Below are 13,571 nucleotides of genomic sequence, written 5' to 3' on the forward strand. Positions count from 1 at the left end.
AATATTTTTGGGGGAGAATTCCATCTAAACTTAGGATCTGCCCACAAACTTTTCATTTTTACCAGACCTCAACAGTATCGATACTTCAAAGAATAAAGAAACTTTTCCCCACTAATGAGAGCATTTATGACTTAGGATGAAAATTTCATTCCAAAGGTACTTCTCTGACAGTTAGAAGACACTGAAATTAAGAGAACTAGTGTTTGGCAGCTGAATGTAATCTAACTGCCTATCCTAAGCTTCTGCTACCAGCATCAGCAATAATAGCAAAGTAAGTTTAAATAAATAAGTAAATCCATATATCACATCTCACAATAATAAAGGCAGCTGAGTATGAGCTGAAATGCAGAACAGCAAATGTGGTTTTACAAATGAATAGGTATGAAGTTTGGCAGAATCTCACCTTAAGTAAAAACATATTACTGGCAAACTCACACAAATGGAAAAATGCTTACTTCTCCATTAGGTTCTTACAGAGTGTGTACTTGAAGACAAAACACTATCAGAATATACAACCACAATAACACTCAGTCTTAGTACATTACAAATCATCTTGTATTTATATCATTTTAATCTGGATGCTCTATTAATCACACTAGATTTGGATGCTTCCATTTAAATTAACTCCTGACAGGATTTCACAAATAATTCCTGTTGGAGCTTCTTTACATAATAAGGAGCCTAAATGAGGTTTCTTAATCTTTACTAGTGAAGATTTACCAATTGCCAATTACCAACAGTTATTTCATGACACGGTCACTTAAAACACACAAACGTGTTTCTGACATTCTTATGTGCAAGAAGGATAATAGTAAGATCCCAAATGCCACAAGTATCACTCATTTTAGAAAGGCCATATTGACACAAAACATTAATTAACATTTTAATGATTTTAATTTATATTCACTTCCAGTATCAATGATTTTGTTGTTAGCATGACCATACCATACTAGTGTGGAGCAATGCTGTTTCATCTAGGCAATGGATGAAGACCAGCAGCTTAAAATGCACACATGAGTAACAAGAACCACACTCCAAGTTTCCATAATTAAATTCCCATCATTACAGTTCTGCAAATGAAAACAAGAAGGAGGATTTCACCTATTTAAAATACTTTCTACTTTCTATTATTTTCAGGTCTAAACCCAATAGTTTTCAACCTGTGGTTCACAGGTTACTTCCAAGAGGTTTAAAAAAGAACATGGAAGAATACAGCCCACTGCAAGTAGGCTTACAGTTTCTGGAGTGTTTTTTTTACACTGCCAGTAAACGTCAATGATCTGCAAATCAAAAATACATCAAAGAACCATTGTTATTCAGCTCAGTCACTTTCCCTCAATTTGTTCTATCAGGTAACATCCAAATTTGACTACATTCCATTTCCAGCATGAGAGAAACTGAGGCTGACCACACATGTTACTTCAAAGAAAAAAAGCCACCTGAAACTACAGAGCCACACATGCTCATTTTGGAAGCTCTTATAATGCTGCTGCAGCAGCTTACCTGAAAGTCTAAGCTTTTCTGGTTTGTTTGAAATCGGTATCAATACCAAGTGTGGAACACCTAAAGTTTGTCCTTCACTCATTTTCTTCATGTGGGACCTCACGCTAACAGATCAAATCCCAACCTTCAATGCCTTTTGATGAATAGACAGCATTTTAAAACATACCCTGGAGATATATTAAATAAAGGTATTTAGCTCACTCCAGCTTAAAAAAAATTGATAAACATAGTATTGGAAAAAACCTCATAGATGCAGCTGTTAGGAGTCTTCTCCAATACTCACTCTGAGAAGCAGTATTCTGTCATTAGGTCACGTTTTTCAGCTGAAGTCCAAGCCTCAATTTTAAGCTTGGACTGAACACCATACATTCATGCTCACAAATGATCAGGGAACAGGAGTGGCAAATTTCTCTTGACATAACCTGCTGCACTGAAAAGGCAAGGAAGACACAGCTCTGATGAGGTCAAAGCGGTACAAAGCTCCCACAGGCTGTACTTCAGTGTGTCTGTCTAGGGGAAGGACCTTCAAAGTGCCATGCCCCCTATTCCTGACAGCACTCTCATTCTTTCTGCACCACTTCCTCAAGCCTCTTGCATTCCTTGAGCCATCCCTTGACTCTGGCAACCACTCAAACACCTCTTAACAATGGGCTCCTTGCCTTCTCCTGCTAAGAAGTACAGGATGGCACGCAGTGCTGAGACCTGCCTTTCACGACAACTTTAAAGTTCCATCCTTTGGTATCTCTATTGATACTGCAAACATGGTAAGAGCCAATGCAATGAAGAGTGGTTTGGTAACTCTTAAGAGAAAAAGGATGTTGAACCAAATAAACACAGCAATTATGAGAGAAGTGGGCATTTTATACTATCATCTTGTATTATGTTCATTTTACTAAATAAGATCTCTTTGGAAATCTTACTTTCTATGATATTAAACTGGTAAGAACATTATGGTGTTGACCAGAAAGCACATAAAAACTTCAGAGGTTGTAACTACATTAAATAATAATCTAAACCAGTTCAGTCTGAAATAAAAAGCTTCATTTTGGCCTGTTAGGTAATCTGCCTCCTCAGAAATAGCAGACACAGAAATTAACTAGTTTTACTTCACAGAAGAACCTGAGTTGGAAGGGACTCACAAGGATCATCAAGTTCTACTCCCGGCTCTGCACAGGACCAGCCCCAAGAGTCACACCATGTGCCCAAGAGTATCATCCAAACACTTCTCTAACTCTGTCAGGCTTGGTGCTGAGACCATTCCCTGGAGAGCTTGTTCCAGTGCCCAAAAACCCTGTGGGTGAAGGACCTTTTCCTAATATCCAACCTAAACCCCCCAATTCAGCTTTGTGCCATTTCCTTGAGTCCTGTCACTGGTCATGAGAGTGAAGAGCTCAGTGCCTGCCCCTCCCCTTCCCCTTATGAGGAAGTTGTAGACTGTGGTGAGGATTCCCCTCAGTCTCCTCCAAGCTGAACAAACCAAGCGACCTCAGCCGCTCCTCATACAGCTTCCCCTCAAGGCCCTTCAGCATCTTTGTTACTCTTCTTTGTTTGAGTGGAGCAATCCAGGGAATTTCAGACCTAGTCATCTTCCTTAACTCTATTAAAACCTTCTTTATTTCTGGGCTTTGGAAACAGCTTTGAACAAGAGACTTTAGGCCAGAGTAATTTTGTCATCATAGAAAGCCCTTATGAAAAGATATCGCACTGGAAACACTGACCAGCGCACAGTGTGAAGTGATAATAGTTTTAAAGATTTCTACTAACATAGTCAGACACACACAAAAAATAAATCCCCTACTCACAGTATAGTTTTAGTAGTTCTATGCTGTACATTTAAATTAAGACTAAATCTGATTTTATCTTAATTGAATTTTAGGAAAACTCCCAATCTTGCTCTCCTACTATACTGCATGCAGTACACACATGCCAAAACTGCCCCCAGGGGACCTGATGGGCACACTTAGTGCAGAAATGGTAGCATTTGCTCACTGCATCTTCTTTCTCTGACATTTCTCAGTAACGTTTTACCTTCCCAACATGTTCTTTTTTTGTGTTTGCAAATATTTTTGGATGGTTTTCCCTCTTCACCTGACTTCTGTTATACTGCAATACCAGATTACTTCTAGCTGATCTTAAAAAAAGCTGTTTTATTAATCTGAAAACAACAGAGATCTACAAGAAAACAGCCTGTGTACAAATTACTGCTCAGTGGGGCACATAAAATTGAAAACAAAGAAGTCATTTTGCAATCCTAAATACAAATGGCTTCTCTGTGAGAAAACAAAGGAGGGAAAGAATGATCAGTAATTATCTGATTTGTAAAACTATATTTGAGATCAGTACATTTCTAACTGAAGAGAATGCATTACTGCCCTTAAACACGTTGTCACACGTTTAATGGCTTTTCATCCTAAAATTTTCCCTTTCTTCTGTTTAGTATCCCTTAAAGGTCTGAAGAGATCTACATATTGAGAATGCATAACTTTCAAAAACTCTTAGAAAGAGAAAACACAGAAGGGAAGTTGCACAAATAACTTTCCTCTCTCCCCAAAGACTGTTTTACTACAGATTCCCTTGGACACAAGTCAAATGACATGTCCCAGTGTTCTGGAAAAATGGACTTTTTCCTTAAGATTTAGGTTTCTGTCACTAGTTACATTTGCTTCCTGACCCCTGCTTTCACATTGCTGAAATCTAGACTCCATATGCATCTTACTCTTTTTCTGAACTTAAACGAATTCATAATCTCCTTAACTACATTGAAAGACTTCCAATTAGTCCTTGTTCTCACCCTGAAAACTATGAATTATTTCTCTGAAACATCAAAGACAGCTCCATAATTGTCAAGTGTATCACTTATACAGTTTGCTTCAAAAGGTTTCAAATTCATGCCATGCAAGCCAGAAGTTACCATCTCCTGTTTCACCTGCCCCACTACAACTTCACTGCTCACCTGTTTCCTTCCCTCCCCTCAGAAAAACACAGCTAGAGATGGTATGGGTGTCTAAAGCTAGGGCAGGGGCGAATCCTTGCTTCAAAGCCAAAGATGACCTCTGAATTTCCCATTTTGGATATAGTATGGGTTCAGCTCAACATAGATACCAGTCTATGGATACACCAGGAACAAGCACTGGATCCTATCTTAAATGCAGTCACTTGTTCCAGTCCATGTTGTACTGAACAATAGATAAATTACTACCCAAAGTTATGAATAACCAGGAGTAGTAGGAGGAAGTAATCTCTATGTAAAGTGTCTGGATGACTAGGTCTGAAATTTTGTATGTTGTAAGGTTCCAACTTACAGGACTGTCTTTTCTAAACATAAATACATACAAAATGATTTTTCATTTGAGGTATGCATGATCATTCAGCTGTGGTAAATAATCACAACTGAACATAACTTTTAAGTAAGGGACCTGGCTAGAAAACACCATGTAATTTAAAATGTTTTCATTGACTATGTCTTCTACACTCACATTTTAAACCTGTTCATTCCTCCAATTATTTCTTTATTGTTTAGGACTTCTCATGACTTCAACAGAACTTGAAAGAGAAGAAAGAACAACAAAAAGTTCTTCAGTGCACATTTCAGATGTGCGCATTGTTTCTGCTGAATATGTATTCCTTTAGCCGAAACTTTCCAAACTACTTTCCACCTTCTGGATCAGACAGCTAATGATCTAAGGTGTGTAGGTGTGCATACATAAATGTGTCATCAATAAAGTCATATAGCTTAACAGACAAAAATCACAGCTTAAAGAAAACACAATCAAAAAGAAAAAAGAATAAAGTTTCCCTTACCCCTACCCCCTTCATACTCTCAACAGACTTGAAACAACTGCATTAATGCAGCAAGCAATAGCTTGTAAAAGGATGCAAACCAGCTGAAACATTTGACAGACAGTGTTAAATACCAGAGGATTCATATCAACCACTTTATTTGAAAAGGTGCTTTGAAGTTGGCTATCTTTCATGTAGCTCTTTCATGGCACATTAATAAGGAAAACTGAGATGGGGTAAATTAAGTCCCAAGGTCATATCTAGAGTTACAGCACTGTGGGTACCTGATGAAATACGGATTAATGCTGCATGAGCACTGAATAAATAAAACCACTTCTGTTAACCACTCAAACAAGTTTTACAAGTAGTTCTGAACTTTATTCGGCAACTAGACTTCAGACATCTTAATCCCCCCACACTGCTTTGAAACCTAATTATCATAATGTGAACCCGAATGTTAGGTCCCTTTCAAACTGCGAGTGCTATGAAGCAGAAAAGTAATGGGAATTAAGCTAGTGTAACATTAGAAATGTAGAGGCATGGAACTTGAAAGTGGCATTTGTTAAAGCTGAGAGAGCATAATGTAGATATTCAACAACATAAAACACACATTTAAATTGAAAAGGATATTTAAAGCATGTGCAGACACCTATAAAATACAAGCGGACCTAAAATCCTGTAGAACAAACATTTCTAAATCAATTTCTTGCCACCAAGGTCCAACTTCAAAAGGTATTACAGTCCTATTCTACCTTAGCAGAACATTTCTAAGTATTCTAAAGCAGACAATTTAAACAGTAAAGAAAACCCAATGAGAACTTTACAAGACATTACAGACTTTCCCCTATTTGTCACAGTATAGAAGTGTTTGAACTTAAACAGTACATTATTAATTACATTGCTTATAAAGTCTTGAGAGTAAGAAAAGATTTTGCTGTATGTGGCAGAAAAGGATTTTGCATCAAGCTTAAAATCAAGTAGACAAATTAAACACCAACCCATCTAAACAACAACAAAAAGTACACTTGCCTGGCTGCATTCTATACTGCACGTTGAAAACAATTAACAATTCCTGACACTTATCAAGCTTTTAAATACAAGCTGAAATACTTTATTCTGAGTGTGCATTAATGTAGCAAGCACATAGGAGTCAGATCAGTAAGAATGCTGGTATTGTGACAACGAAACTGTTGAGGCTGAAAGAGAAATTGTGATTTGATTTTGCCAAATACAGAGCTGTTAGTTTTGTCCTGCTTTAGCATAGTTCACCTGTCATTCAGATAGCTTTCATTTCCAAGATGCCTCAAACTGACAGCAATCAAAGAAAAACAGATTCCTGAAATATTTTTTCAAGATTTTGATTTAATCCAAAAAGGCCAATGAAATCCTAAAAGTTCATCATATGCCATGTTAATGCTGAAGACAATGTTGTTCCATTTACATTTCTGGTCCTGTTAAAACAAATACACTTGTCTAAACTAGAACATCTGTTTTGGTTATAATACAATGTATCTTTGGCAAGAACTCACAATAGAACTAACATAAATAATCAAGAATATTTATTGAACCTTGTAACAAAAACTGATTTGTAACAAAAAACCCAAAGACTAGATATGACTGTCCCTGGCTCTAGTCCAGTCCTAATCTAAGTCAATAAACATAGTTCTAAAAGAGAAACTACATTTAAAAAAAAAAAAAAAGTCCTGCAGTTATTTAGGTTGGATGTAGCTATCTGAAAGCACATTAGTTACAAAAATAGTGAAAAATATTTACTTTAAATCAAAAACTGTCACACTGAGTCCAGACAGGTTCTAAAGCCACATGAAAAATCATGCCATATGCCTCATTTCCTACTACTGTCTTCACTGGTTTGTCTTCTCTTTGGAAAACTTTGGTAAAACTCTACGCAGTTTGTATTGGCCCCTAAGTTTTTTTTACTTTAATTACTCTTTTCATATATTACCTTTAGCCTTCATTATGTGTGCGTGCACCAACAGCACACACCTTTCTGAAATGACATACTCTATTATTGGCTCGTTTCCCTGGAAATGCATGATTCCAAGCTCTATATGATGAACTGGACAGAAAAGTATGAACAGATTTTTATTTTTTTATCATCATTCCTGATCCTATTCTCCACTGATAATATTTGCCAAGGAAGCCAAAGTCTGTAGTACCTCCCCTTAAGCCACCTTTCTGAACAACAGCTTATGTCAAGTGGGATTTTGGTTATAAAGCACTGTAAAACAATCCAGCCTCATCTGCCAATCCCCTGTACATTTGGACTCCTTTAAGGAAAAAGGATTTTCAATGCAAATACAATTTGTAATTCTCTAAAACTTGCACACAGCAATGAGCTGAGCTCTGTTTTGCTGGGCAAGGACTTCCACCTTGATGCAGCTCTGCATCCTTGTGACAAGCTCAAGGCTTGGGAAATGGTATCATGTTAGATGCAACTGACTCATACTGTTACAGTTCAAGTACTGGATGGGGTTTTTTGTTCTAGGGTGTTCAGGTTGTTTTGTTTCATTTGGGGTTTTTTGTTGGTTTGTTTTTCCCACAGTTCAAACACTATATTGATTACCAAATCCATTCTTTATTTACAATTGCAACCTGCTAAAGCAGACCTACTTTAAGAATTAGCTGTTCCAACAATGGCTGAAATTATTTCTTACAGATTTTAACTGAAAAACAATTCATAAAGGTCATTTCATTCAAAAGCATACACAGGTTTCCACAGAACTGATAAGAGATCTGTATTTAGCCTATATGTAAACAAAGTCCTCACACTTTTACCTGTCATGAGAAAACAACCTAATCAAGGGAAGACTTTGTATGTGGAAGCAGAAAAGTTGTTTGTGATCTGAAAGCACATGTTCTGAAGCTCTTTACTACTTAAAAAAAAAAAAAAAAAAGAGGATCAGCAGAGCATATTCTTCCAAATCACCTTTCACAATTCCCCTCAAAAGGTATAGCAGTTCTCACAGTGTACACCTCCTGTCACCTATTGCTCAAACAGTAACACTACACTAAGTGCTCCTCACTTAGCAAGAATCACATTTTTTAACTCAGACTGACATAAATTCCAGGCTTTTCACTGGATTATCAGAAGTAGGGGCTGGATGGCTGGACTCATCATTCCTTTCTGTTACTAAGAAATACCAAGGAGATTAATGCATTCTGGAGCTAGAAAGGAAAAAGTAGCTACCTTGAAGGATTCAGCAGCATGGCGTGGAAACCCCAACACTGGATAAAGCAATGACATGTATATGAAATTAGTTTATCAGAAAGGGATATATGGAAACCCTGGTCTTTAGAAAAAAACTCAGTACAGACTGACAAAATGTGAAGAGAGACAAGGACTGCAAATCCAACCTGTTTGAAAACTCACATACATAAATTCACACACAGACAGCAGTACACAAAGTTCAAGAACCCCAGATGTCACCTATAGCATGAAGTACAAAAAAAAAAAAATCACATTGCTTTAACGTGCAGTACCTCATGGCTCTGCACACAAATTCTGAAATATGGACTAGCTCTTTGCTGTATGAGCACAGCACAAGAAAACCATTAGCAACATAAACGTATAAATAAATAAAAATATTTTTGATTATGTTAATTTTCAGGATATAACATGGCAAGTTAAACAAATGCAGTTATACATTTTTGCTACAAATATCAGAAGTTTTGGAGAAAGTAAAAGGTTAAAAAATTATTGGTCACTACTAGAGAAAGCAACAAACTTGTTAACCTGACTTCTGCCTTACAGCATTCATACTAATTCCTATTACACAAGAGCTTTTATCAGCTCCAAGAACTTGGTAGCTTAAGTACTACTTTGAAAATTTTGTCATCTTGAAATATAAACAGGGAGAAAATATTAAATCAGAAGAGGTAAACACTGTGAGGAAAAAAAAAAATCACAGTATTATATAAATAATTTTTTCTGTGTAAACTAGTATATGATCAATAAATAAATAAAATCACTATTTCAGATGTGAACAATAGTGAAATTAAGAATTTGCCAAAACCCACACAGTATGAAGTGTTTTGCACTCTCTACAGTCGTTAAACATCCACTGCTTTCGTGTTGGATTCAGTAATGAGGATGCCTAATTTTTCAGAAGCTTGAATAGCCTCTTCCCTTTGCAAACAATCACAATTAGAAAACCTTCACTACATCTCCTGGAATAAGAGGGATTCAGGAACCGAATCTTGTGCAAATTTACTTGGGAATCTTAGAAACAAAGAACAAGTGCAATCACAACAGAAGTTAGTAGGCATAACACATTTGTTAAACACATCTGTAAGACCACTTCCTAATTTACGAAGAAAAGGCACCTTTAAATGTATAGAATAATTTGAACAGTGAAAGGCCATAACCTTTTTAAAAATATAGAAAACTTATTTCAGTCTGCTAAGACAGTGAAAACTAAATACTGCTGTTAAATGTCAGCACAAAAGATAATCCAAGGTAAATCACAAAAAATGCTTTAGAAAAAAACAAAGGTGCGAATTAAAAAAAAAAGAGGAGTTCTGCAGTTTTGCATGGCAAAAAAGAAAGTGATAAAATACAGTTTCCATCCAAACCAGCAGAAAAATATTTTAGTTTAAATTCAACAAACTATTGGATAAGATTTGAAGTCTGAAAAGGATAAATATCTTCACTACTCTCTGCTAGGTATTAACACAATATTTATTTCCAGATCATTTAATTCCCATAGGATTAGCAAGCATTTCATACTGTAGACAGACAACAGAAGCTTTATCACATGTAGTTAAACCTCATTTATCAAGAAATAAATACACTATGCCAAACAGGTTGGTAGCTGTTAGTGTTGCTATTCTCACATACTTTGTTACAATAATAGCAACAGAGAGAACCTCAGGAAGAAAAAATAAAATGCTTCAGTGAGTCCCTCTTACTGACTCAGGATAACTACTTTCATGCTTCAAAGAGCTACAGCCATTTGTCTTTGGCTAGAACATTGGGCCAAGCTTGACTCAAATACAGACAAGGCAGCAAAAAGAAAAACTTCAAAAATTACATCTAAAACTACCTGTTAAATTAAAATATGCCGAACAAATGAGTAATATCCCAGCAAAGCGATCTTACCAGTAAACAACATCCAGTGGTGCAAAATATTTCTTCATAATTAAGTCAGCAAAGTAAGCTTCTGTTTCTCTGCAGGCTGTGCCATTGCCAATCACAACAGTGCTGCAGCTTTGTGCAGGTTAAAAAAGACAAACAATTATTCTTAAATATATTTTATACTTTTTCATGCATCGCATTCAATCCACAACAATGACCAATACATCTGATTTTAGATAAGACAAGGCCCAGATGTAATGAGAACATATTCCTAGAAGTATCAGGTTGTGCTTAACATGTTTTCAATGTGACAGTTCATGAGATAAATCAGAATTTTCACTCATTTGTAAAGGAATTGTACAGTGGTAATACAAGCAGAAAACCCAAAAATGATACTTCATATTAATAAATGGAATGTTATTTACAGTCCTCAAACACTTTTACCTCGTATTTCTCTCATCTGGTATGAGTCATGAAAAAGAGCAGAAGCCAAAGCAATCAGCATCTTAATTTCTTAATGGGAATATCATCGTTTCCAACAGCTTGCAAGGTCATTCCCTCTGACTGCCCACACCACAGCCAGTCAGTCACCAAATCACCTTGCTTAAAGCCAATCTAATGCTTAAAGACAAACTGGACTGCATGCTGTAGCAGTTCAGCAGCTGACTCAGTAGACCAGATGTCTGTCCACAGACTAGTTGGACACAAACTTTTAATCATGCTGCCCCTGTTTGCAATTCCATCTGGAGATCTACCTGTGCAGGATTTCCTTGGCTTAACAAATGTGGCTTTTGGAACAGGGAAAGATTGGTAAGTGGTTTGGGGGTTGTGGGGCTAAACTTATGTCTTAGCAGAATGCTAATTTCTATTCCTAAAAATAAATGGATTGACAGAGTTTTATGGGAATACATTCATAGCATGCAGCCTTACTCATAGCCGTGGCTTGATTTCACGTGCTTCTAAAATATATGTACTGTAAAAACATGAATACAGACCAAAAGAAAAAGCAAGCTCTGAACTAGATAAAAAAAATTAAACTTCCAGTTAAATCAATTGAATTCTTATTGCACACAAAAATCAAGTATTTCTATAATGAAGATTTTCATTTTGTTTGGTAAGAAGGAGCAATAAATGGAAGTTTCTTTAGCATACTTGTACTGTAGCAGAAGCCTCTTTATCTTCTCAGCTTCACGAAATCCTTGACCAGAATGCAAATAAACTACATCAGTATGGAGTATCTGACCTAGAACGAAAGGCAAATCCACTTAATTAAACCCACAAGGGTCCAAAAGCTATGTCCTGCAGAACTACTAAAGTTAATTTGATGATTCACAAAGCTTCTTAATAAGCCATCTTTCTCTTTATCTTTATATCCATTTAGAAGAAATGTATGGTGGGCATAGGACAAGAATGCTTTGGCTGGCAAAGCAAAACAAGTTAATGCATTTTGTAGTTCCCTGCAGATACATTCATGTAACAAGCAATAAGCATCTTAACCTATTAGTAAATATAATGTATTATATCACAGAGAAAAAGAGCAATTTACTGCAAAAGAGTTATTGTTCTAGTGTAGTACAATTTATAAATCCAGTGAAGACTGATGAAAAGTAGAAAATCCAAGGACTTGCAGTACAGGAGTTCTAGAATTCCAGTGCTAGCTCTTGTCATCACCCCATCTATCACATTTGGAAAGAATTGTATTAACTAGTACTGATAGCTAATGGTGCAATGAAAGCTTGTAATCATTTACCTCACCTTTACTGCCTTCTAAAGTTTCAAGAACACAACTTTCTTTACATTCACCTGGGGTGGATATATTCTCAGGCAAAATGCAGCAACAAAATAAAAGAAAAACAAATAATTCTTGCATGGGCCTAAAGAGGTATGTATCCCCTGAACAGACTAGGATACAGCGGAAAGACTCTGTCCTGTATGTGAACTAAGAAGTTTTGCAAACAGTGTTTCTGACTTCTTACATTAACACACACACTACTAAACAAAAAGGGCTGATAAAGTGTCCATATGTCCAAGATACTAGCCATGAACAAAGCAATATTATAGAAAGTATTTAAATTCAAATTCTTTGTTAAACAGTAAAAATGCCAGGTGCTCTCTTTGCTGACTACTGAGGGGCGCAATTATTTGAACCTGTTTTCAGGGAGGCAGAAGGCATTTTAAATTCTATTTAAGAGAGAAGTAATAACACCAAAGAAGTCACTGGAATCCAGGTGCCAGAAACCTAACCTTGAGCTAGCTGAAGAAAGGAATTTACATGACAGGATGTGTGGAAAATACTAAAAGCTTTTGAAATTATCTTTACTCTAAATGAATACATTTTTATCAGTCCTTCCAAAAATGTTTGGAATTGAAACTTACTGGTTGGTGAAATAATTGCCAACTTGCAGCCATGTTTGTAGCCAGGATCTACTCCCATCAAAGTACGGCCCCTCACAGGGCTGGTCAGAAGCAGCTGACGGAGATTCCTCCCAAACATCATCACAGACTCCTTCTCTGCATCAGATGTCAACTTGGATCTTAGAAGGACAGAAGTAAAAGAAAAAAAAGCCAAAACATTTTTCTTTCAATTAGCTTTCAAATACACTTACTAATTGTTCCAAAGTTGTAAGGCTTTTTCCAATCATGTTTCCATCATCTTTAATTAAATGTTACATTCAAATCAAGTTGACACCTTTTTAAAAAAGGATCAACTATATACCATCTCATTGTTGTTCTAAGAAAGTCAGCCAATATAAAAAGTACAAGAGAAACACTTGCAAGAACATACACCCACCAACTAATATTCAAACATCAACTTGTAATTTTGAGCAAAGAACAGCTTCCTTTCAAAGCTGATACCAAATTGTAAAGAAAAGTGGATTTGAAGGAGGCATGAATTGAATTCATCCTAATTTCACAGTTCTAGAGAAAAATCACCACCCAGCAAAAAAAGGATGATGGTTTACACTGAGAGGTACCAGAGAGACACTGGAAGAGTCCCTCCAATTAATTGCTAACACGCCATGACTCATGAGGCATTTAATTTTGTCTTTGGATTACTGCATTTAACAGACATCAAAGAGCTGTGAAGACTTGAGCTTTTTCTAGGAGAGTATTCTGATTCCTCAGAACCAAACGAGAAAGCTGCTGGGGCCACAGCATTCCCTTTCTTTTCCAAGTTATGTTCTTCAACAGA

The 13,571-nt window shown here is 36.4% G+C and overlaps 1 protein-coding gene across 1 annotated transcript in view; it reads right to left on the reverse strand.

Annotated features, from left to right (window-relative positions):
* SRBD1 (S1 RNA binding domain 1) overlaps positions 1 to 13,571 on the reverse strand; it is a 125,710-nt gene that overhangs the window by 80,954 nt on the left and 31,185 nt on the right. Inside the window, exons 14-16 of the mRNA XM_082302351.1 lie at positions 12,755 to 12,912; positions 11,531 to 11,621; positions 10,403 to 10,510 (exon numbers count right to left, since the gene is read on the reverse strand). Of these exons, the coding sequence (XP_082158477.1) occupies positions 10,403 to 10,510; positions 11,531 to 11,621; positions 12,755 to 12,912 (357 nt within the window). The remainder of the gene's footprint in view (positions 1 to 10,402; positions 10,511 to 11,530; positions 11,622 to 12,754; positions 12,913 to 13,571) is intronic.

This window comes from Coloeus monedula (genome assembly GCF_965178545.1).
Source record: "Coloeus monedula genome assembly, chromosome: 2".
NCBI classification, from domain to species: Eukaryota; Metazoa; Chordata; class Aves; order Passeriformes; family Corvidae; genus Coloeus; species Coloeus monedula.